This window comes from Crinia signifera, chromosome 4, assembly GCF_055691185.1.
Source record: "Crinia signifera chromosome 4, ASM5569118v1, whole genome shotgun sequence".
NCBI classification, from domain to species: Eukaryota; Metazoa; Chordata; class Amphibia; order Anura; family Myobatrachidae; genus Crinia; species Crinia signifera.
Window position 1 is genome coordinate 222,919,103 of NC_139220.1, and position 26,726 is coordinate 222,945,828.

At 43.6% G+C, this 26,726-nt stretch overlaps 1 protein-coding gene across 5 annotated transcripts in view; it reads left to right on the forward strand.

Annotated features, from left to right (window-relative positions):
• ZNF280D (zinc finger protein 280D) overlaps nt 1-8,512 on the forward strand; it is a 48,824-nt gene extending 40,312 nt beyond the window's left edge. For 4 of the 5 annotated variants that reach the window (XM_083183851.1, XM_083183847.1, XM_083183850.1 and 1 more), the window contains 3 exons: nt 1,479-1,524; nt 4,689-4,735; nt 6,563-8,512. In XM_083183851.1, the coding sequence (XP_083039977.1) occupies nt 1,479-1,524; nt 4,689-4,735; nt 6,563-7,187 (718 nt within the window). In that variant the 3' untranslated portion in view covers nt 7,188-8,512. The remainder of the gene's footprint in view (nt 1-1,478; nt 1,525-4,688; nt 4,736-6,562) is intronic. The other variant, XM_083183849.1, reaches the window with a different exon arrangement.
• Nucleotides 8,513-26,726: the final 18,214 nt, after the last annotated feature.

The following is a 26,726-nucleotide window of genomic DNA, read 5'->3' on the forward strand; positions in this document are numbered from 1 at the left end:
ACTATGCTTATTAAAAAAAATAATTGCTGGAAGTATCCCATTTTATTTAACAATGATAATTCACATGCACATATTTGCTTTACTCCTTATAAAACCATATTTTATCAGCTGCCACAGAGAGCCTTAAATTGCATAGAGGTTTTAAATGTAGCAAGATAAAATTACTGATTGGTTTACCAGTTAAGACCAGTCCAGAGTCCTTCATAATTATTGGCTAGTGGTGTGCAGTAGGTGAAACTAACAAATGTATGATTAAAATGTGTATGTTAGTGGAAGTTTTCAATGGCCATTATATATTTTCATACCTAACAAGATCCCCAAACGTTTTCTCATTTTGCCACTTATTTATCTTCCAATGCGATATTAACTGAAGCCATTAGTCCAAACCCTAAAAAAAAAAAAAAAAAAAAATTTTGTTACGTATTTTGCATTGCATAGATGTTGCAGTTTAAAGACATTGTTAGCATTGCACCTAGATTATCTGTGTATTATTTCATCACTTTTTGCTAGGTTGAAATGATTACTAAGGCAGAAATCTAGCAGAATACATTAGCCCAGTATGCTAAATGTTGCAGAAGAGAACATTGTCATGAATCATTTAGGTCATGATTAATAACAGTGTAAGTCAGGTGTGGTGTGTAGATGCAACACTCTTCAGCACATTAAAACTGACTTCACTGCTGCCTCAACAAAACATTTTTGCCAGCTATTGTTAAGCAAAGGTTCTCTATAGAGGTTACATGATTACTGAAACTGATGACTTATACGGGGCGCTAAAGTTTGGCAATATTGTCATTTTAGCCGTGTTTCTTGATTTTTGAATAAATCATTCATGATGATGAGATAAGTAAAGTGATTAATGAAGAACGCTGTATTTGAATGATTAATAGGCTGTATGCTGTACAAAGATACTCTTTCTGTATAGGCTTTTGTATAGTGTGCATTCATTAGGTTTTACTTTCTGGAAGGTTCAAAGACACAAACATCATTTTAGGGGATCTATACATCACTTATTTCACAATGTTTTTAAACTTTATATTTTTTTTCTCCATGTTGGTGTAAATCCATTTTATAATACAATTTGTAATAAGTATCGAGAATGCTGTTGGATGGCTTTCATTTAATGACTGATTTTAGTCTTTTCTTTTGATAATTTTTTATTTTCTAAATTATGTATTTTTGTTAACCTAATTTATTGTTTTGTCATGCGTTTTTTTTTTTTTTTTTTAGTAGTCTGATCACTCACTGTTTGTGAGTTAGTTCTTTTAAATTGGCTTGTTTAACCAAATATGTTGGAATAATTTTGCTTTTGATATTTTTGTAGAATAACCATTTTTGTGTTCCAATTTTTCCCCAAATATAAAGGAGTGGATTGCAATATTATATGTGCATTTTGATTGCAGGTTGCATAGAAAATATAAGTAACTGTAAAATTCTAGATTACATTTTTAGAGTAAGCTTTTTTTTTTCCTCACTAGATCAAGACTTCGACCTTCAGTAGAACAAAAGAAAATCATTCAACAGGTATGCAAATACTTGTCAGTATTTGACCTGAATTTTATTTTGGTTTTGCTTTACATGCAGTAGTCTGGGAAGTGGGTAGAAAAACAAATGTTAACAGGTGACCGTGTCAGAAGAGCAGAGGAGAAGGGGGGCAGCACAGGATTACAGTAAAAGGGGTTCTTCAATTTATTTTGTGTTGATTAGATCTTTCTTCAGCATACTTGCATATATAATATGACTCCTTACATTTTTAAAAAGTGTACCTTAACAAATAATTTTGCTTAATTAAAATCTTCATATTAGTACATTTACTGTAGCTGTGAGTTTATGCTTTTGTCAGGTGTTCAAATTAAATTCTGTTTCCTCCCTAAAGCCATATGTCAGAAAGGCATTTGCTGTACAGTGTTTTACATCCGCTTTTGTTAAAAAATAACTCTTTATTTAATCAGTAATTACCTAGCATTTTTACTCCTACCCACTGATTGTAAATGTTGTGTGTTTTACAAGTTTTTAACATTAACCCTTTATTGCATTCATTTTTATTATTATTACTTTTATATTTTCATGGTTTTTGTATATTGTACTGAAAAGGAAAAATAATGAAAAAAAATCACTGGCAAAAAAAAAAAAAGATTTCTTTTGAAAAAGTGCTCTGTAGCAAATTTGATACACCATGTAATGGTATACCTAGTGTTCCTTCTAGGAACTGTAGCAGGCAGGGTGCTGTTGCACAGGTGCAGCATGAGTGGGCGGACTGGGCCTGCCGACGTCACTGTTGTGGGCTGCTGAAGTCACAAAAAGGGGTGGGCCCGGCCGCTGCCGTCATGAAAGGGGGTGTTCCTGGCCCGCCTATGCATTGAACTTCCGTGGAAGCGCCGGGCATCGCCATCTATGGTGGCGCTGGGATTCCCCATGCACACCTGCGGGGATAGGCAGCAGGTTCTTTTGGCGGGGCGCTGCTGCAGGGGCAGGGCGCATTTTGCCCTTTAAAAATCAGACCGGGTGCATCGCCCAACTAAAATAGCCTAGCGGGAACACTAGGTATACCTATATATCGTATGGGTATGTAGCAAATTTGCAACAGTATGCAACGAGGGGTTAATGTACAAACAAAGTGTGTGACTTGATATCATTGTTTATAATTACCCACTTTACTCAGGTCAAAGAGTGCTGACTGTTCTGTTCACTAGATTAAATGCAAATGTCCAAAGACTGCCAAGCACAAACAAAATAAATGCTTGTATATTAATAAAAATCTTGTCAGTGGACACCTAGCCTAATAAGTAGTGGAACATTATTCTTTTTTTTAACTTTCAATCTTTATTAATTTTTCCTTACAAAAAGACATAGACATTTTACATACCAAAAGAACATACATTTGAGTTACACTATTGGTTGTTTTCACAAAACTATAGATTTGAATAATGGTTAGCTGCTGCGTCTGTTACTTATTCAATTAACAATATACCACCATCTGCAAGACAAGAAATTCTCCCAGAATATAGGGGGGAAAAGTTGACAATCTATACATTGCTTATTAACAGTAATGCCTACAAAGTCAATAACAATAAAAACAGGCAGGAATATAGTATATCTTCCCAAAGTACAGGGGTGTTAGGTTGACAATCTATATATCGGTTCTTACACTTGTTGTCGGTATTGCTTACCCTCGGTCACAAAATTAATAACAACAAAAGTTTCCATATCCTGTGAATGTTTGGGCTGTAATTTATCTTCATTTTACATCAATATCAATCCACTCATGTGACCTTTGTAACAAAGGTTATATATTAAACTAAAAAATAAATAATAGAGTGATTATACTTTCTTTGTAAGTCTCTAAATCAAGTGTGTTAAACCGTCCAATCACATAATCTTTATAGTGAAAGTTGTATATCTTACGCTAATCTAATAAAGTGCATATAATTAATCTAATAAAGTGCGTATACTATCTTTTGAATCTCAAGATCAAATGTCTTGAACAGCATATTATTATATTAAATCAGTACAAACATAAAACTACTTCTCAATATTAATAATAATATGTAGAGTTAATCCAACCGTGCCAAATCTGGTTAAATTTAACTAACGTGTTACGACTTGAATATAGATACCTTTCCTGTTTAATAGTATAATTAGCCAGTGACTTCCAACTATTATAATTATAATCTGGAACATTATTCTTATAAACAATTTTTGCTGGAAGTCTCCGATTTAACACAGTTGGTGTCACTGCACCTTTCTGGATTTTAATTTGCCATATATTTTTATCTCTTGAAAGAACATTAAGTGAAAGTTTGAAAGTTGTAGGTCCTGCTGTATATTGTTCCAGTTTTTTTTAAACTCACTATTTTCTATTTGTTTTGCCTAATTGAAGTCATGGCAATATAATACCCCTTTTTGCACCACCGCAAAAACACAGGTTTTTGCCTCGTTGACCTGGCTCAGTGGCTGTGTAAATAGTTTTTTTTTTTTTTTTTTTTCGGGAGTCCTGACCAGGGTGGAACCCAGGAGGATCCAGGAGGTGGGGCAGAATAAATGGGTATCCCAGGTCATGGGACCGGGTGCCTGTTTACACCAATGGTGGAGCCCAGCCTCATGACCGCAGCATGGGGGCGCACACAGCCTCCGCTGCTGTCTGCCTTACTGTGCAGACAGCAGCCAAGCCAGAGATGAGGTGAATGGATGCCTGTGTGTGGCATCCATTCACCTCTCAGAGGCTAGGGGTGCACGGAGTCTGGGGCATCCCATCAGCTTATCTTGGTGCTGGGCTTGCACCCAGTACGTCGTTCGGCGGTCCCGACTCTTGGAGATGATGTCATCTCCAAGCGCCACTCCCTGCAACAGTGTGCAGTGTAAACAGGGGCCCGGCCTGGGAATCTTCGGGCTCCACACTGCAGTGTAAATAGGGCAAATCCTGGATACGACCCAGATTGGAACAGTGTTCCATATACTGGGTTGGATCCAGGATGTTGGTGTAAAAGGGGTATAATATAGTCCCATGTGTATTGGGACAAAGTAAAGTTTTGATGAGGTATGCCAATTTTAGGCTAAAATTTGAATTTGAGGATCAAGGGGTTTTCTGTATTTTTATTTTATTTTTTTTAAGCATTCATTTTGATAAGTTGTATATGCAGATCTGCAAAGTTTAAACATTTGGTTACTAACAGAGTTGTTTCTGTCAGCAGGAGATAAAAACAGGCTCAAACATTGATGCAGTAACAGATGACAGGTAATTAGGAATATATTTTTTACATTTAAATAAATGTGTGAATGAAAATGTAATCTTTCCTTTCCGGCATTGAAAATGGAAACCTGTTGGTATGCAAATAAGAAAATAGTATTTGATTGATTTAGTAGTAGCGATTTAGTATTTTCTTTATTTGTTTGAAAAAAACCTAATTTGGTTTTTTTTTTTTACACTACCAACTTACTATGTCCTATTTATAACATGCCTAGCATGCCTAGTTAATTGAAAAAGTTTTATTGAGCCATCAACCTTAATTTGGGGCCACATACAATAAATAGCGCTAAATGAGGGAAAGGATTCAAAACTTTGCTCATCGGTGTACATATTAGTATAACATACACATTTTTTTCAAAGTAGAATTAATTGAATTAAAACGGTTACTCGTGAGGGTTATATTAAAAAAATATATATTAATAAAAACATATATTAGAATGCATGATGGTTGATGCTAATGTAATTTACATTTATGTATGTATATATATATATATAGAAGAATATGACATAATTTCAATGTAATCATTTGTCAAGTAAGTTACAGTATAATGCGTGTAGGGATGCCAATCCCGAGGCATTTTTTCAATCCCGGGAATCGGGATTGAAAAATGCTCAATCCCGGGATTCCCGGGATCCCGGGATTGGCATCCCTAATAAGAAAACCACCCCACTCTCCCCCCACAGTGTCTTACTTCGAGCGTCGGAGGCTGCTGGTGTGACACACTGGACTCTGCAACTGGGAGAAGTCGGGCTGCCACCCGGCTGTGATCTCCCCACTGTCAGTGCAGCACATGTCGGCCGGGACACCGCGGGATGCAGCGCACACTCCCCGCTCCCTCCACACTCCTCCGGTCCCATCCTCTCCCCGCGGATCACTGTCCCCGGAGCTCAGAGCACCCGCAGCAGCAGCAGCATGGTGCCCCCCGATGCCAGCCCCGGTAACGGGCACCTGCTCCCGGGAGGGAAGGCCAGCAGTAACGGCGATGTGGCGGCGGCGGCCCCGGAGGAGAGCCAGGCCATGCTGCCCCTCGGAGCTCCCCGGCTGGAGACCCGCCTGTACCGGCGCCGCTTCCTGGTGCTCGGCGTGTTCTCCAGTACAGCGTGTGGATCCAGTACAGCATCCTGAGCAGCGTGTTCTCCGGCTTCTACGGGCTGAGCACGCAGCACATAGACTGGCTGTCCATGGTCTACATGCTGGTCTACGTGCCGCCGTTCAGTGCTGCGGCCGCCTGACCTCCCCCGGCCGCACACAGTCACGGCTGGTCACAGTTGCAGGCCGCAGGAGGCGAGATCTGGAGCTCCGGGACCGGTAATACAGAGCGGAGGTGCGGGGGCGTATTCAGTTGGCTGCACAGTGTGACGCGCAGCGTGACCTCTGACCACGCTGCGCGTCTGAGCTGCACAGCCAGGACGGGAGTAGCTGGGCAGCGTCTGAGCGAGTGCTCAGACGCTGCCCAGCATTAGACTAGTTTAATCCCGAAATCCCGGGATTGGAAGCTCCAATCCCGGGATTCAAATCCCGGCAATTTTGGGGCCAAATCCCGGGATCCCGCCGATCCCGATCCCGGGATTGGCCACCCTAAATGCGTGTGTATCTGGAAAGGTCTTTGGACAAATCATATTAGAAGTGAAACCATAAAGTTCAGTGTTGATAGCCATAAGTGCCGTTTAAAAAAAAAAAAAAAAAATTGCAGCTGTTTTTTCTTATTCTCAAATTAATTTATTTATGTTTTTATAGTTTTGTTTGTGTACAGGTGTGAATTAAAAAAAATGCATTGTTAATTTTACTGATGATCTATTTTTTTTTTCTTTTAGCAAAAAGGAAAACTACACACCAGGGGCAGCAAAGAATGACAAGAATGCATGTGGAAGTATTAGGACCTCTCATGGCCAGAGAAGCAAATTGTTATATAACAGAAACACTACATCTGTGGATCCAGTAAATGTGACCAGTGATATTCCGGACAGCTGTTCTCCAAAACCCGAAGAGAAAGAAGCTCATCTGAGCGACTCAAATAAAGATTCATGTGCTATTATACAAGAGAAGATATCTTGTGAAGAAACTAGTCCAGAGCCAGGAAAACCTGCCGATAATGACACTGTCACTGCAGACCAAGATGAAGAATTGTGTTCTGTTGTGAAAGTAGACGACCATACGGATTCTAATATCGCTAGCGACAACGTTGAGTTTGAACAGTTTTTAAGAAAAGAAGCACCAGATTCTGTATGTTCGGATGTCAGTGAACCCAGTAGCGTTCATTTGGATCCATTAACACCTTCAGAAGTTCTAGAGCATGAAGCTACAGAGATACTTCAGAAAGGGACTACTATTGATTCCCCGAAAGGCTCGAACGAAGAGAAAACTGAAGACGCTAAAGACAGCAGCACAGATACATCTACACTGACTAAAACAGAAGAAGAACAAGAAGCCGTTTTGTAAATGACAAGAGCAGCTGTGGATGTTCCTGCTGAAGCATAACATGTTGGATGTTTTTGTTTAAAAAATGGACATAATTTTGTGCGATTAATGGACTACGTTTCCGAAGGATTGCTGAACAGCAGCATTGTGCTTCTTAAGCAAGACGAGGAAAACAAAATGAGTTTAGCTTTTATAGCTACTGTTAACATCAGTGTTACTATCACACAGTATGGGGCAGCTGAGGAGTAACGCAAATATGCTAGTAGAATACATGCCATTCTGACTAGGTCATAAACGTTTTCTTTTGCATTTTAAAATCCTAAATTAAAACCTATACAGTTAAAACATGATTTAACTTTTCTTTTAATATTGATCAATTCTATAGAAAGCATTGAGCATTCTGAGATGGAATAAGTTTTAAAATAAAATCAGTCTCTATTGAAGACATTGCACCTACTTTTTAAAAATATTTTATTTGTTGGCAGAAAAAAAATAAGAATCCTATGCACCTCTGCACAGGTGTAATCCTGCCAGCCTACTAAATGTTCTCATCTTTTAAACTTTCAGTGAAAGTGGAAACAATACATTATTGACATGTTTGTGTATATAGTTTGAAATCTATATAGGAAGCATACTGCAGTTGTGAATTCTTTTGGAGTATGCAACATATTGAACGAACACTATAATCCAGAGCGCATGAGCTCAAGCTATTTTACGGTTATTAAAATGGCACAGGATTAAGTTATCAGTAAAAGGAAGGAAGCATACCTGCTTTTTTCAACTTAAACTTGATCTGCTTGAGCTAATTTGAAGAGATTGAAGTATATTGTAACAGTGCTATTACCGTTTAAGGGAACTTATTTCACTCGACACGGTCTCGCTGGAGACAGTTATTTTGTGTGCTGAACCATCTCCTGAGAATGCATCCCATCAATATACGGAGAACGAGCATCGTCGCTCCTTAGTGGCGTCATTATTCCCTAGTGAATTGCTAACCTGTTTGTTCAGCAAACAACATAGCTGCCTCTATTGCATGCAGGACAGGTGGACTAAAGACCACAAGTATAAGGAAGTATTGACGTGCTGTTTCAAGGTCTTGTATTGGAGACTCTGACCTTTTTTTAAAATGACTTTTGCCTAGTGGACAGGCTATGTGTTTAGCATATATATGCATATTCTCACTATAGCTTGCTCATAGATACTAACCAATGCCATGAATAGTAAACTACTAGAATGTAGTTTTTGAGAATATTTGATTTAGTTATGTTTCGAATGGATGTTTTCTTGTTTTAAAATAGGATAATTGTTTGCTGTAAATATTCTTTTAGTAAATGTTTGCAACAATGTTCTGCCTTTTGTGGATGTTTCTTTCAAAACAATTTAATAACATTATTCTTTGATATGACAGTCCCCTAACAAGTGCTACATTTGTAACGGTTGTGCTTTCCTTTTCTAGCTACACATGTACTAGTATGTATTAGGCTTAGTACCCCTAGTGGGAACACATCATGTGAAGGAGGAATGATCAATTCCTGTTACACTAAACGTTATGGATAATCGCACAAGTGCTTAGACATGCCCATGTGACTGAAGAAGCGTTCCCCATTGCAACAGTTGAGTTGTGTGAATGGGGACTATGAAAAGGGCCTGTGTGACACCACCATCAATATTAAATTTTCATCCCCCCCCCCCATCAAAACCTTCAGTCATTTGTTGAAATAAAGTTTCAACACCTCTCACAAAAAGCTTAAAGATGTTGAAAAGAAAAAGGAGGTATCAGTCCTTTGTTTTCGCTCATGGTTTTGTTAAAGACGACAGGCCCACATACACTTTTGGGCCGATTTCACCCGATTCTGACATATAGGCCCAAATCGCATGTTTCACATATCTGATCTAATGCGCGGTCCGATGAGCATCTGAGGTCAGACCCGCATACACGTCTGACCTCCGACTCGGGGTCAGACGTGTATGTGGGTTGCATATGATACATCACGCGCCTTCCCGGGGCGGCTCAAGGGGATCGGATGGCCATACACGTCTGCTGTATAAATTGAAGTAGTGTATGGCCACCTTAATGTTTAGATATGGAAATGATTGAAACAAATGTGCAACTGAAGCAAAAAGTCAAACTAGCAGTTGTATGTTGTGAGCGCAGTTGAAGATGCTGTTATCGGGGGAATGTGCTCACAGCTGCCATTGAGCAAGTCTTCTGCACACTTGCAAACTGCAGGAAACTAACAGCAGGTATCAATAAGACAGAGCCTTTTTGTTTTAAAGCTAAGACTGAAGCACTAACTAAAATTGATAATCATTTTATTTTACAAAACTAACCAGTCGCATTATGCTGCGAATGTATATAAACCAGATGAAAGCAGGGGTGAAAAACCATTAAATGTAAAATGCTTCATCCTCTAGGAGTTTTTTCTAATTGCTGTTGCCTGCGAGCTACAATAAAACTAATGCATCTATTCTCATAAAATGCTACTGTTTTTTTTTGTAAATGTGTTGTTTTTTTTGTATTTATTTTTTTAGAGTAGGGGGGGTGGGAATTATTTACTATTATTATGGTTATTTGAAAGAAGCCGAGAATTTTAATCACATCCATATGTATAATGGGTGCATGATGTGTCATCTTTTCAAGTTAAGCCTGATTCTACAAAAGTAGTGTTTGTGGTTATGCAGATAATGTGGGACTGAGAAAAAATTAGCTGGGCTATTGCAACCTCCTGTTTAATATTAAAGTTTAAGTGAAAGGAAAAGAGTGAATTTACCTGATACACATCCAAAACTGTTTCAACCGGTACACAAGGCGATGTAACCTGTCTGTGCCCAGAACTAGCACAACTGCCCCAACTCACGCCCCACACAAAACCAGTACACTGGACTGGGTATTATGGAGATAGTAGAGTGTTGATGTTAAGGACCCTGCTTTTTTGCTGCTTCTGAGTCAGTGAGTGGCACACAGAATAAAGCACCATGAGCCCCTAAATGCACACCCATATTGACCTCTACTACTATAAATTACCCCGGGCCTCCCTTAATTTTATTATAAAGCACACCTGTAGTTCCACACAGCCTAGGAAAAATTAAGTGGCATTCCGGGTCTTCAGATTTCAGTACCCAGAATTCTATTTGAGACCAATGAACTGGGAGCAACAGGAATCTGGAAATAAGGTGTGATCATGCTATCTTGCTAGACGTAAAAAAAAGTGATCATAATAAAAGAGGATTTGTGTGGCATGTTTAGAGTATTCGTTTTATAGGAGCTGTTTTTTTTTTAAGTAAAGGTCAGGCTACTATTTTCATGGTGAAAACAAAGTGGTGGGAAACCTCTCAAAATGAGGGAAAGGGGAAGTGGAGAGGGTTGTTTAGGGTGGTGTTAGTGTGACATAAAGACAAGCATCTTATAACATAACAACCGATAAACAGAAGTACAACAACAGTAGGCAGATAAGTCTAAAGCTGCCCATACACGGTCCGTTTAACGGATCCGTTCGGGACTTAATTAGTACACATCGTATCGCATCGCATGCCTTGTGCATGCAGTGTGCATGCGATGCGATGGAAAGCTAGTACAAAAAGTATGTGCAGCACATACTTTTTGTACCGTACTATGTGATGCGCGGGAGCGCGCATCGCATAGTACAGAACAAAGCCGGTCCACAACGGACCATGTATGGGCAGATTAACGGCGAACTAACAGAATGGAGGCCAGATTTCATCTAAATCACATCCGATTTATCGGCCGATTTTTTTTTTTTTTTTTTTTTTTTTTTTTTTTGGCCGATTTGATCTGCGATGCGATTTTTCGGCCGATTTTTTTGCAGATTTTTTACCATTTTCTGCTGATTTGCATGTTATTCCATCCTTGCACACCCCCAGGTACTATGCGATGTGATTTTCGGGAAAATGCCCCTGATTGTACAATTAAATGTGGCATGCGATGCGATGTTATTCGCAATGTTAAATGCACCCCACATTGTTAACGCCACCCCCACTATCAATGCCAACCCGAAGCGTGGCGAGCGCAGCGGTACGCGTCGTCCGACCTTTTCATACCCCCACTATCCACGTCGGCGTGGAGTTGATTTTAGATAGTGTGGCGAGCCACCGAGCCCGAAGCGTGGCGAGCGCACGCGGATTACTTTACATGTATTCCGTGTCCCCTCGCGGGGCTTGCTGCGCTCACCACGCTTCAGGCTTGGTGGCTCGCTGCGCTCGCCACTATCTAAAATCAACTCCACGCCGACGTGGATAGTGGGGGTATGAAAAGGTCGGAGGACGCGTACCGCCACCCCTCGCGGGCTCGCCACGCTTCGGGTTGGCATTGATAGTGGGGGTGGCGTTAACAATGGCGGTGCATTTAACATTGTAAGCACCCATCAGGGTGATTGTACAATTACAAATCGAATCGCTTCACATGCATCACATGCCACTATATTGCATGTGATGCACTACGATGGAAATCGGGGGTGTGCAATGATGGAACAGCATGCAAATCGGCCGGAAAAAGTGGAAAATCGGCCAAAAAATCGGCCGCAAAATCGCATCTGATTTCGTGGGCGCCGTGATAATACACAAGTACCGAATGGAGAAACATAAACCTTCTCAACTGTTCTAAGCATAGGAGTTCCTGACAAGGAACCTGGACTGGTAAAGAATGGTTTGAAAATGCATCACATAAGGAGTTATTCTGATTCACGCGGAAAGGCACAATCACTCTCTAATGGATAAAATCATATGCACTGCAGGTGGGGCTGATGTAACATGTGCAGAGAGAGTTAGATTTGGGTAAAGGTATACTTCAAACTGATAACTATATTGCAGTGTAAAAATAAAGCAGCCAGTATTTACCCTACACAGAAACAAAAAAACACCCAAATCTAACTCTCCTTGCACATGTTACATCAGCCCCACCTGCAAGTGCACATGGTTTTGTCCATTAGAGAGTGATTGTACACCAAGTGAATCAAAATAACCCCCATAGAGAGATGACTGACACTGAAATTCAATAAAATCTCAAATGACAGAGTATCACCCAGCATACCTGAAGTAGCCTTAAACAATACAACAAAGTTTACTGTAATAGCTCTTCAAGGAAGATCATAAATAACCAACAACTGTATAAAAATATAAATTTACACTAATGGAGTCCAGTTCAGTTATTTACTGTAGTGCTGGACATTTAGAAACCATTGATTGTCAAGTGTAGAGCAAATATGCCTGAAACTCAGTTGTGTGTATTTGGAAAATAACGCGACAAAGTGGGTGAAGACAAAAAAAATTTTTTTTTCTCTTTTCATTTCCAGAAAATACCCTAATAAAGTATGCTGATCTACCTCCTCACAAGCCTTACCAGCAAAACAAACCACAAAGACAAACCTTTGGATCTTGTTCTGGTAGTAATCGACCTTTTTATTTATTTTTTTATGTAGGCTTTCTTAATGATATCTATACTTAAAATGGTACTTATGTAATATCTGGGCTCCCCTTTTTCTTATGAGACCGCGTCCCCTCGCGGGGCTCGCTTCGGGCACGGTGGCTCGCTGCGCACTCCACACTATATAAAATCAACTCCATTTTACATGCATGAATGAAATGCATAAAATATAAAGGAATAATCTGATAGTCCAACAAGACATTACATTATGAAATATAGACATCCTACCAAATTATGGGATTTTTGATGGCAGGATGTGGGAGATCTGGGCATCATAAATCCTAGCCTCTTCGCCAGAAGTGAATAAGAAGAGAGGAAGTTAAAAACAAAACCCGGGTACATAACACTTTGGGTGGTATTCAATTGTTAAATTGTGCCGCATCTCCTGACTGAGGAGCTGGGAGATCGTAGGGCAATATTCAATTGATCTATTTTTCCACACGCTCATTATGGTCTGATTTTGCCACGCATTTGCACATAATTCAGCTCAACACACCTGGGGATAGCAAGCTGAAATGCTAGTGAAAAACAATTGAATACAGCCCTTTGAGTGCAAAAACTTCTATGTAGATAAGTGGGATCATTACATTGACTGCTCAGATTACAAATCTACTGCACCATGGGGCTTTACAGTCTATTTGCAGAGCAGGATTTTGATTTATTTTACTGTACCAATGGGATGCAGGCATTCCGTATACTGACATCAGCATCAGAAGGACAGTGCCACCGAATCTCTGAAGAGATCAAGATACCATTGCAAGAATACGGACAGTTGGCATCCCTATCGCTAAGTAACTGGCTAGAATGCTGCCGGGGAAGGGGGGTCATGTTTAACCACCAGTGGGTGGACTTAGGTCTAGGCTGCAGGGAGGGGGGTTAGGAACTTTGAAGGCAAGGCTAGATAAGGCAGGGAGGTTAGGGTTGGGCGCATAGGGAAAGGGTGGTAGGTTTTTTAATAACCACAGGGTTGAATCACTTCTTGTAACTTTAATGGGATTCTCTATAGTCAAGAACCCAAGCAAATATCACTCAGGATTTAAACACCCACGAAGAAAAAGAAGTATTTTACAGGGTGCACTTAGAATCAATTTTTATTTTGTCATAAAATTTTACTTTTATTTATATTAAGTATAGAAAAGTCTCTTATCAAGAGGAGACCACGTAACCTTGTCTTTAAGTGAAATATTAAAAGATAGATAAGTGAAATAAAGAATGAAAACGTGTATAATAAACTTAAAATAGAAAGAGAAGGATGAATGTGTGTGTCAGCTTATTTCAGTCTTTGGCTTCAGTTTGCCTTTATTATAAGTTGATACTTTCTGCTGCTTGTATGTTTCGATTTGCTAGCAGTTAAGTGACCACAGGGATTCTAAAGTTTTTATTATTATTTAAGGGCTTACACTGTTGCAATTCTTTTGTAGACAGAATTGCTCTTACTACATAAATGCCATACAATACATTGCAGTGTTAATACATCCCTCTGCGAACAACGCTCAGATGCCCAATGACCTGTTATTAAATATTACGATCATACCATGTGCCTTTGTGTATCGTTTACATTGGACAGGCTCAAATACATTCCAGTGTGCATATTATACCACCTACAATATTAAGTGGTGCTATTTTTTCATTACCGATCTATGAATACTAGATGAAGATTAGCATTTATCTGCGCTATATCCGGGGAGACCATTGTATATATCCTGTTATTAAGAGGATGTGTTCTTTTTACATAGATTCTCTGTCCTGCATATATCTTGTATCCGAGTTTGAGCGCTTTATCCACCGGATCGAGTGCAGTCAGAACTAAAAGTGATTATTTATTGGACCTCTCTCCTTTATAAAGCTACTTATAAAATACAGCCCTATACCTGTTCAAACCAAAAATATTATTACCCAAAAATAAGCGATATTATCGCTGGGATCATGACGGCTGTTTTTTTTTTTTTTTAAACATTCATCAGCTTTATAATGGTTTTAAAATCCACAGGGCCAGTTAATTAGGGTCTAGGAGTAGTTTATGATACCACTCTTATGCCATTCCTCTATTGTTATACCCGCTAATAAGCGGTTCACCACCGGGTAGCGCAGTAGTTAATAATGCTACTTTAGGTATTGTTCGCACATCCAGTTGCCTTTTTATTTATTTTTCTCCTTCATACTTCATGGCAGCCATTACATTGGGTTCATCCCTTTCTCTCTCTCAATTAGACAGGTAGTTTTTTCCCCTAGGACCAGACTCCTCCTCTTCCATATCCTATATAACTGAGCACCTCCCCTCTGACCATAGTCTTTTTTTCCTGTCTCCTCTGTCTGTAACAGGTAGTTAGGTTAGTTAGTTTAGGAGGCAAAATCAAGATACCTGGCAGCGAGGGGATGGCGGTGCCTTACCCTATATATGATCCGGGCCGGCGGCATGGATCTTGCTCCAAAGACTATGGGTTGGCGGTGCCTATAACCCTAAGAAAGCATGGCAGTACTGGATTTGTGCTAGTTACTTGTTATGGACTCACCATGAATATAGGTCTGTGTAACGGTGGCTGGACGCTCGGGGTGTTGTCCAGGGCAGAGGGAGAGGCAGCAGCAGCATGTCCGCGGTGGTCGCTGGTCCCGGCATGTGTGTATAGCTGCTTAGGGCAGCAGACGCCGGGGGAAGTGACGCGCGGCTTCCGGCGCTCATACTCGCGCTATGCGTTCCACGAGCAGCCGCGTGCGGGTCAAATACCGGAAGTGCCGGTATTTATAGTGCCTGGTCGGTGTAACAGGCGCTGCTGCTTTCTGACTCAGTGAAGTCAGCATAGAAGGTGTACAGAGCGCTGCACATTATGGAGGATGCCTCTCCCAAACCGAATGTACCGCTGCCCAGGTAAGTCCTCTGTGAGGACTGGTTCTTTTACTTTTGCTGAGGTTAGGAAAGTTAGTTAGTTCTTTCTTTTGTCGTTTTAGTGTGCCTGTGATTGCAAAAAAGAAATCAGCCAAGAAAAGATTGGATAAAATATGCCCTGAATGTGACAAGTCGTTTACTGGGGAGGATGTGTTGTGTAGAAATTGTTTACAGAAGAAAGAAACAGTATCTAACCAAATCTCTGAGCTCAGAGAATGGATGGAAAAGAATTTTGTGTCGAAAAAGGAGTATTCTAGCAGCAAGAGGTCTAGATCTCAAGCCAGTTTGGACTTGGATGATGATTGTGGTTCAGTTATTTTCGGTTCTGTTGATAATGCTTCAGGTGGTTCCAATGCTGAGTCAGGGGAAATCACTGAAGAGGAGCGGCTATTTGATCTAGGTTTAGTAGAAGTGGTGTTAAAAAACCTCTACAAAACTCTTAATTACAAACAACCAGTAAAGACAGAGTTTGACACGTTGTTTGAGGACAGATCAAGGAAGGGCAGGTGCTTCCCGGTCCATAAAGTTGTTAAAGACATCTTAACCAAAGAATGGAGTAAAGTAGATAAACGAGTGGGTTCCTTTAAAAGGCTCGAGAAAATGTTCCCTATTGAGGATGAGGACTTTTTAAAATGGAGTAACATCCCTAAAATAGATGCAGCGGTATCTGAGGTTACCACTCGTACAACCATACCACTGGAGGACGGTGTGTCCTTAAAAGACCCCATGGAGAAAAAGATGGAGAGTGCGTTAAAGCGGTTACACATATCCACAGCGGTGACAATGAAGTCAGGTGTAGCCATAGCTTCCCTTTCCAGGGCATTGAGAATTTGGTGTGCAACATTGCAGGATGACCTGCAGGACAGAGCGTCTCGTGACCAGATAAGCAAAAGTCTGGCACAGATTCAGATGGCTGTAGACTACGTCTGTGAGGCATCATTAGATGTGTTGGATTTTTCTGCCAAGTCTCTAACATCAGGGGTGGTGGCCAGAAGGGCCCTTTGGCTAAAATCTTGGGCGGCAGATTCGCACTCCAAGAATAAGCTGGCGACACTTCCATACGAAGGGGCTTTTCTATTCGGAAGTAAGCTTGACCTCATGATTCAAAGGATGTCGGGTGGCAAATCCGTAAGGTTGCCTCAAGACAAGAGGCAGGTTTCAATCATACTCCACAGGCAGTCATATAGACAAGCCAGATCATACAGGCCGGGTAGGCCATTTCGCGATAGGTATACATCAGGTACAACGCGTGCATTTTTTCGCCAATACATCAAAAAGAGAGGCGAAAGTTCTGGCGCAAGTCAAAAACAGTGACGCCCGATGCCCCATGGAGCAAGTTCCAGTAGCAGGAAGGCTTTTGGAGTTTGCTCAAATATGGGTACAAAGCATTACGGACAAATGGGTGATAGAGATAGTAACACAAGGTTACCGTTTGGAGTTTCTTTTAAGGCCAAGGTTGGCAAAGTTTTTGAGTTCCAGAGTGCCTCTGCGAGAGTCAGAAAAAGAGGTTTTAAGATTGAGCTTGCAAGCGCTTATCGACACAAATGCGGTCGAAAAAGTCCCAGAAATAGAAAAGGGACTAGGTTATTACTCCCGTCTGTTTGTAATAAACAAGGTGTCAGGCGGATTTAGAACTATTCTCGACTTGAGGAGTTTAAACGATCGCCTAAAAAAGAAAAAGTTTCACATGGAGACAACCAAATCCATTTTAATGGGAATCAGAAAGAACGACTATCTAGTGGCAATTGATTTAAAAGATGCATATTTTCACATCCCAATTTTTCCAGGCGACAGAAAATATCTAAGATTTGCCATAGGAGACAGTCATTTTCAATTCACATGCCTGCCGTTCGGCCTGACCTCATCCCCCCGGGTCTTCACAAAGGTTCTGGTGGTTCTAATAGAAAGGTTAAGAAGGCAGAAAATTATGTTGTGGGCGTATCTAGACGACATACTGATCGCGGCACGTTCCGTAGAAGAAAGTGTAGTCGCACGAGATTACACTATCAAGTTTCTTCAAGATCACGGATGGATGATCATTTACGAAAAGAGACGGCTCATTCCTTCCCAGAGCATTCAATTTCTAGGTATCCTGGTGGACACGGTGTCTTTCCAAATATCCCTCTCAGAAAGAAGGTGCGAAAAGATCCAGCAGTTGATCACACTTATTTACAGCGATCCCCGCATATCCCTAAGGACTGCAATGAGTTTACTGGGGATGATGGCCTCAGCAGTAGACGTAACTCCTTGGGCGAGATGGAGGATGAGGCCACTTCAATGGTTCCTTCTAAGATTCTCCAGAAGCCGCATGTCATTAGACCAGATAATAAAAATCCCAAATGCAGTAAGAGAGTCTCTGGTATGGTGGTGCCTCGAACAGCTGAGAGAAAGGAAAAGGGCACTAGAAAGTCCGACGTTTGCAGTGATAACTACAGATGCCAGCGCCTCCGGTTGGGGAGCACACGGGTTGGGCAAATCATGCCAAGGAAGGTGGTCGTTGCTAGAAAAGAAATGGTCTTCAAATCACAGAGAGTTGAGGGCAGTGTGGCAGGCGATGAAATTCTTCGCAGACGACATCAAAGAAACCCACCTTCGCGTGTTTTCAGACAACATCACAACGGTCTCTTATATCAACCGCCAAGGGGGGTGCTGTTAGACGAGGTGAAAAACATAATGTCTTGGGCCGAGGTAAATCTCCAGTCTATCTCGGCGTTTCACATTCCAGGAGAAGAAAACCAAATTGCAGACTTCTTGAGTCGCAATACATTAGTTCCAGGCGAATGGGAACTAAAGCAGTCGGTTTTCCAGCTAATAGTAGAACACTTCGGCATGCCAGAAATAGACCTCATGGCATCGTCAGTCAACAAGAAAGTTCCTCGATTCTTTTCAAGGTACCAGACGAAGGGGTCATGCGGGATCGATGCCCTGTCGCAGAAGTGGAACTACACTCTAGCTTACATATTCCCGCCGTTCTCCCTCATTCACAGGGTACTTTGGAAAGTCAGGACGGAAAAGTGTCAGGTCATAATAGTCCTACCATTCTGGCCCAGAAGGGCTTGGTTCCCGATGCTGGAGAGTATGGCAGTAGCAGAGCCTCTGTTTCTGCCAGTGTCACTGGATCTGCTGTCCCAGGGACCAGTCAAATGCCAAGACCCTCAGAAGTTGTCATTGACGGCGTGGAAATTGAGAGGCAACAATTGAGAGGAAAGCATTTGTCACCAGAAGTGATTGAAATACTTCTTCAAGCTAGAAAGAAGGTGTCATCCGATATTTACTACAGAGTCTGGGGAATCTTTGCCAAGTGGTCCAAAGGGAAGTTTCAGTTTCCTAAGGCAAACATATCGCATGTATTACAATTCCTATGTAATGGTTTCAGCAAAGGGTTAACAGGGTCTACCCTAAAGGTGCACCTATCAGCATTAAGTGTTCTGTTGGATCGAAAGTTTGCTGATCATAGTCTGATCAGGAGATTTTTTCAGGCTATCAAGAGGATTCGCCCGAGAATTCGGTCTATGATTCCACAATGGGATCTTAATCTGGTCCTGAATGGTCTCATGTCAGCGCCATTTGAGCCATTGTATGGAGCGGATCCTAAATTCATGACTTGGAAGGTAGCCTTCCTGGTGGCGATCACCTCGGCGAGAAGGGTCGGAGAACTCCAAGCGTTAAGTATACAGGATCAATATCTCAAGATTTTTCTGGACAAAGTGGTCCTAAAAACTAAGCATTCTTTTCTACCGAAAGTGGTATCTTCTTTTCATTTCAATCAAGAGATTATATTACCATGTTTTTTTCCGAATCCGACAGATAAGAGAGAAGAAAGATTACACACGTTGGATGTGGTTAGAGCCATTAAAATTTATTTGGACAGGTCTGCAGCGTTCAGACAGTCAGAAAATTTGTTTGTGATTCCGCAAGGGGCGAAGAAAGGATTCGTGCCGGCAAAACAAACAATTTCGAGATGGCTTAAAGATGTGATTTCTTTTTCCTACAAGAAAGTAGGACGTCCAGTCCCTGAAGGTATCAAAGCACACTCCACACGGGCAATGTCGGTGTCATGGGCAAGAGAGGCAAATGTGTCAGCCAGAGAGATATGTCAGGCAGCCACATGGTGTCACACCAGGGGGCTTAGTCGACGAGACTGAGACCTCTGGTGGGGACCTGGACCGGTACCTGAACCGGGAAGGTTGGAGAGGACCCTTGCGCATGGAGTGCGCGACAGTGCACCCAGAGCCAATAAGCAGTCAGAGGTAAAATACAACCGGAGTTTATTTGCAGATGGTTGTAATATTAACAGACAGTAAAGTATGCAGGAGAAATGACAGTTTATGCAGATTGCAATACTTTACAGATGTGATGTGATGTGGGATCGATGGTGGAACATCGGATGTGAAGACTGTGGGTCCGGAATGACGGACGGAAGACTTGAGCTTGACTGTGGGTCCGGAATGACGGACGGAAGCTTGGCTTGGAGATCCGGAATATCGGACTATCGATGATGATGTGGGAACATCGGATTCGGGTATCGGATATGGAAGGAGACTGTGGGTCCGGAATGACGGACGGGAGATGACTGTGGGTCCGGAATGACGGACGGAAGCAGGAGATCCGGAATATCGGACTAGCGATGAAACATCGATGGTGGATGATGCTGGAGCATCGGAAGGACCAGAGTCCTGGAGCTAGGCTTGGTCGCTGGGCTGAGAGGCAGGATCACAGGCGGTGGAATAACCTGGACTTCACAGGAGATGGAACAACCTGGAACACACTGCAGCATGGAAAACAACACCAGCAGAGAAATACACTTGCACAGAGACAAGGACAGCTGACCATACACTGGAGACAACTGAAGCACTAGCAATGGTTCTGAGAGCTTCCAGCATACTTATCCCCACTGGGTGGCCAGGATTGGCCGAGGAAGTATGACAGGGAGATCAGAACCAACAGGATTGGACAGCACAGACATGTGACTGGGAAGAACATGGCAGCCCCCATGTCTGCTATGGCGGGAAAGTGTGTTTGTGCACACCATGCTGGATACTGGGAGCAATGGCGGCGGACAGGTGGATTGCCGTGCACTGGGGACTGTCACTGGGAGACAGGACGCCGGCAGAAGTGACGTCTGGACCGCAAGCTGAACCTGCGGAGGCACTTAGCCGGTAAGAAAGTCTGTCTGACAGCTCGGATCGTGACAGCACCCCCCCCTTTAAGGGTGGCCCCAGGACACCTTTTAGGCTTGCGGGGAAACTTGGAGTGGAACGCCCGGATGAGTCTGGGAGCATGGACATCGATGGCATTGGTCCATGATCGCTCTTCGGGGCCGTAGCCCTTCCAATCGATCAGATATTGCAGACGACCATATCGGATGCGAGAGTCCAAGATCTTACTGACCTCATATTCTGTTCCACGCTGGGTGCAAACCTTAGGAGCCTTGGGGAGCTTGGAATGAAAGCGATTCAAGACCAGCGGCTTGAGTAGCGAAATATGGAATGTAGCTGACACTTTCAAAAAGGGCGGCAACTTGAGCTTGTAAGCTACTGGATTGACTACTCGCTCAACTGGGAAAGGGCCAATATATCGGGGAGCGAACTTCATCGATGGCACTCTCAATCGAAGATTCTTAGTTGACAACCAGACACGATCTCCTGGACGGAGGGCTGGCACAGCTTTGCGTTTCCTGTCGGCAAATTTTTTGTACCTGCTTGAAGCCTTCAGAAGTGAAGAACGAATGAGCTTCCAGGATTTGACGAATTGCCGGATGGTCGTGTCGACCGCTGGAACAGAGGACACAGGTTGCAGAGTGAAGTCAGGAACTCGAGGATGAAACCCATAATTGGCAAGGAATGGAGTGACATTTGATGAAGAATGATATTGGTTATTATGGCAGAACTCTGCCCATGGAAGGAGTTGAGCCCAGTCATCTTGGGAAGAAGAGACATATGTGCGGAGAAATGCTTCAAGGTCCTGATTCACACTCTCCGTTTGGCCATTGGTTTGAGGGTGGTAGGCTGTGGAAAACTTTAACTTGACTTGAAGCAGGGAGCACAGGCTTCGCCAGAACTTGGCTACGAATTGGACTCCTCTATCGGAGATGATTTCAAGAGGCAGCCCATGAAGCTTGAATATCTCTTTGATGAAGAGCTGGGACAGCTTGAAAGCTGACGGAAGACCGGTGAGGGGAACGAAGTGAGCCATCTTGGTGAACCGATCAACAATTACCCAGATGGTGGTGAACTTGTCAGACTCTGGAAGATCAGTTACAAAGTCCATAGAGATATGCGTCCAAGGACGATGTGGCACTGACAGTGGCATCAATTGCCCAGGAGGAGACTGACGACTGGTCTTGTGCTGAGCACATTTAGCACAAGAGGAAACAAAGTCCTGTACGTCCTGTTTGAGGGACGGCCACCAGTAGGACCTGGTGATAAACTCGTAAGTTTTCTGAATGCCTGCATGGCCAGCGAATTTTGAAGAATGCGCCCAACAGAGCAACTTCTTTCTTAGAGCTGGCTTTACATATCTTTTCCCTGTAGGGGGCGTGAGATTTGAAACTCTCGTTGCGGAGAATGCCACTGGATCAATAATAAAGTGTTGATGTGTGGACTTAGACTCACTTTCTTGCTCCCATGAGCGGGAAAGGGCATCAGCTTTTCGGTTTTGTGTCCCTGGACAGAACGACAGCTTGAAACGGAACCTGGAAAAGAAAAGTGTCCATCTGGCTTGACGGGGATTTAAACATTGAGCAGACTTGAGATACAGAAGATTCTTGTGGTCTGTGATAATTGTGATCTCATGAACAGCGCCCTCTAGAAGATATCTCCATTCTTCTAATGCCAACTTGATGGCGAGGAGCTCTTGATCGCCGATGGCATAGTTACGCTCTGCAGGCAGGAACTTACGGGAGTAGAACCCACAGGGATGAAGACGACCATCGGGCGCTTTCTGCGAGAGGACTGCCCCGACACCCACGGAGGAGGCATCAACCTCGAGAATAAAGGGCAAGGTGGTATCAGGTTGTCTTAAAACAGGAGCGGAAGTGAACCTCTGTTTCAACAGATGGAAGGCTTCGATGGCTTCTGCCGGCCACTTCGCTGGATTAGACCCCTTTTTAGTCAAGGCAGTGATGGGAGCCACAATAGAAGAGAAGTTACGAATGAATTTTCTGTAATAATTGGCAAAACCCAGGAAACGTTGAATACCTTTCAGCGAAGAGGGAATTGGCCAATCTTGGATGGCCTGCAGTTTTCCTGGATCCATTTGAAGACCAGAACCGGAGACAATGTACCCTAGGAAGGGTATAGACTTCACCTCGAAGACACACTTCTCCAGTTTACAATAGAGATGATTAGCTCGCAGCCGGGACAGAACCTCTTTGACCCAATAACGATGTTCAGAGATGTTATTGGCGTAGATTAAAATGTCATCGAGATATACAACTACATGACGATACAGAATGTCCCGAAAAATCTCATTGACATAGTGCTGGAACACGGCTGGGGCATTGCTGAGCCCAAAGGGCATGACGAGGTACTCATAGTGGCCGTCTCTGGTATTAAACGCCGTCTTCCACTCGTCGCCCTCTCGTATGCGGATGAGATTGTATGCACCCCTCAGATCGAGTTTCGTAAAGATGGTTGCACCGCTGACACGGTCAAACAGCTCGGTGATGAGGGGCAACGGATATCGGTTCTTTACTGTAATGTCATTGAGGCCGCGATAATCAATCCAGGGACGTAGGCCTCCATCCTTCTTCTTGACGAAGAAGAATCCTGCGCCAGCAGGAGAAGTCGAAGGACGGATGAATCCCTTTGCCAGATTTTCCTTGATGTAATTGGTCATGGCTTGAGTCTCTGGAAGAGAGAGAGGATAGGTTCTACCTCTGGGTGGTTCTTTGCCTGGGATAAGTTCGATAGGGTAATCCCACGGTCTGTGAGGAGGTAGGACATCAGCGCCAGACTTGCTGAATACATCTGAGTACTCTTGGTAGGGAAGAGGCGGAAGGTCTGCTGCATCGGCTGAAGAATGACGAGCTGGGAGTACCTTTTGGAGACAGGTACCGGAGCAGGAAGGATCCCAGGAAAGGATTTCCGATGTCTTCCAATCAAGACGAGGATTGTGAAGACGGAGCCAGGGTAAACCCAGAATCAGAGCATGAGTGGCTCGGGGTAAAACCAGGAAGGACAAAAGTTCAGTGTGCAGGACTCCCACTTTTACTGTAAGTGGTAAAGTTCTGCGGGAGACTGTCGCATCAGGAATCCTACTGCCATCCACAGCAGTAAGGAAGACAGTCTTGGAAAGACTTTCAGTGGGTAACCCCCACTTGCGGACCAGTTCTGCAGTAACGAAGTTGCCAGCGGCACCGGAATCAAGAAGTGCGGAGACAGTCTTGAAATGCTGACCAACTTGTAGGGAAACTGGAAGGACACAATCAGTTGCTGATGGAGAGGACTTAATTACTCCCAGCCTACCCTCTCCTTGACGGGCTAGGAGGAGGAGTTTTCCTGACGCTTTGGGCATGCAAAAATTTGATGTGCAGGATCGGCACAATACAGGCAGAGCTGTGCCAACCGTCGACGTTCTCCTGGAGACAAACGGAAACGGTTTATCTCCATTGGTTCTTCTTTGGAATGGACCGCAGGAGCAGTGGGTAAAGAAGGCGGAGGAGTTGGCACTTTAACTGGAGCGCTCTTGTGACATCTACAGCCCTTTCTCGGAAGCGTAGGTCTACTTTGATACACAATGATATAAGGTCATTTAGACCTGAGGGTAAGTCTCTGGTAGCGAGTTCATTCTTAATATGATCGGATAGGCCATGCCAGAAAGCTGCGTATAAGGCCCCATCACACCAGGAGAGTTCAGACGCCAGAATCTGGAACTGGACCAGATATTGCCCGACGGAGCGGGATCCCTGTCTGAGACGGAGGAGTTCAGTGGAGGCAGATGCTGATCGCCCAGGCTCATCGAAGATACGCCGGAATGTTGACACGAAGTCCTTGTAGTTGGACAGGATGGCATCAGATCTTTCCCATAAGGGAGACGCCCATTCTAACGCTGCTCCACACAGGAGGGAGATGATGTAGGCGATCTTGACCCTTTCAGTAGGGAAGTTGCTGGGTTGCAGCTCGAAGTGAATCTCACACTGATTGAGAAAACCTCGACAGGTCTTGGGGTTCCCATCATACTTGGTGGGGACAGAGAGATGAAGGCGAGGTGCAGCAGCCATTACAGGAGGATGAACTGGACTTGGAAGTTCTCTGACAGGCTCAGGGCCACTGAGAGTGGTCTGTAGCTTATCCAGCCGGGAAGACAGATCTTGCAGACAATGAATCACTTGGCTCTGCGCAGCCTCTTGCTGATCCAAGCGAACAGCCAGTTGCTGTACAGGGCTGGGTGGAGATGCTTGGTTTGCGGCTGGATCCATTTGGCTAGTGCTTACTGTCACACCAGGGGGCTTAGTCGACGAGACTGAGACCTCTGGTGGGGACCTGGACCGGTACCTGAACCGGGAAGGTTGGAGAGGACCCTTGCGCATGGAGTGCGCGACAGTGCACCCAGAGCCAATAAGCAGTCAGAGGTAAAATACAACCGGAGTTTATTTGCTGATGGTTGTAATATTAACAGACAGTAAAGTATGCAGGAGAAATGACAGTTTATGCAGATTGCAATACTTTACAGATGTGATGTGATGTGGGATCGATGGTGGAACATCGGATGTGAAGACTGTGGGTCCGGAATGACGGACGGAAGACTTGAGCTTGACTGTGGGTCCGGAATGACGGACGGAAGCTTGACTTGGAGATCCGGACTATCGATGATGATGTGGGAACATCGGATTCGGGTATCGGATATGGAAGGAGACTGTGGGTCCGGAATGACGGACGGGAGATGACTGTGGGTCCGGAATGACGGACGGAAGCAGGAGATCCGGAATATCGGACTAGCGATGAAACATCGATGGTGGATGATGCTGGAGCATCGGAAGGACCAGAGTCCCGGAGCTAGGCTTGGTCGCTGGGCTGAGAGGCAGGATCACAGGCGGTGGAATAACCTGAACTTCACAGGAGATGGAACAACCTGGAACACACTGCAGCATGGAAAACAACACCAGCAGAGAAATACACTTGCACGGAGACAAGGACAGCTGACCATACACTGGAGACAACTGAAGCACTAGCAATGGTTCTGAGAGCTCCCAGCATACTTATCCCCACTGGGTGGCCAGGATTGGCCGAGGAAGTATGACAGGGAGATCAGAACCAACAGGATTGGACAGCACAGACATGTGACTGGGAAGAACATGGCAGCCCCCATGTCTGCACACCATGCTGGATACTGGGAGCAATGGCGGCGGACAGGTGGATTGCCGTGCACTGGGGACTGTCACTGGGAGACAGGACGCCGGCAGAAGTGACGTCTGGACCGCAAGCTGAACCTGCGGAGGCACTTAGCCGGTAAGAAAGTCTGTCTGACAGCTCGGATCGTGACACATGGTCATCTTTACACACGTTTTCTAAGCACTACACCCTGGATGTGGCTGAGGTGCGGTTTGGAGGTGAAGTCCTGAGGCAAGCTCTGGCCTGAGGTATAGTATACCCTCCCTACTGCTTTGGTACATCCCAATGTAATGGCTGCCATGAAGTATGAAGGAGAAAGCAAGGATTATACTTACGATAATACCTTTTCTTCGGAATACTTCATGGCAGCCTATATTTTTTAGCCCTCCCTGTTTCTGTTTTTTCCCTAGGATCTGGGCGGACACATTCAAAAGACTATGGTCAGAGGGGAGGTGCTCAGTTATATAGGATATGGAAGAGGAGGAGTCTGGTCCTAGGGGAAAAAACTACCTGTCTAATTGAGAGAGAGAAAGGGATGAACCCAATGTAATGGCTGCCATGAAGTAGTCCGAAGAAAAGGTATTATCGTAAGTATAATCCTTGCTTTAGAGGTGTAATACCAAATCTAATATGAGGTGGGTATCTATCCACCACCGTACTAAGCCGGCTGTTGGGGCTGCTTTGCGCTTAGCAGCGGTAGCACGAGTGGCACACAGCGGTATCCCTCAGACCACCCGCAGATATCTAGGGGTCCGTGTATTCATATACACCGTGCCCTCTTTCTCTGCCGGGCTGCGAGATTCGCTAGTCTGTGAGGTGACACTCTGTTATGCGCCGCTGTCTGCGTGTTTGTAAGTCCCGGGTAACACGAAGTGCGTGTCCTAGATACACATCACAAATAG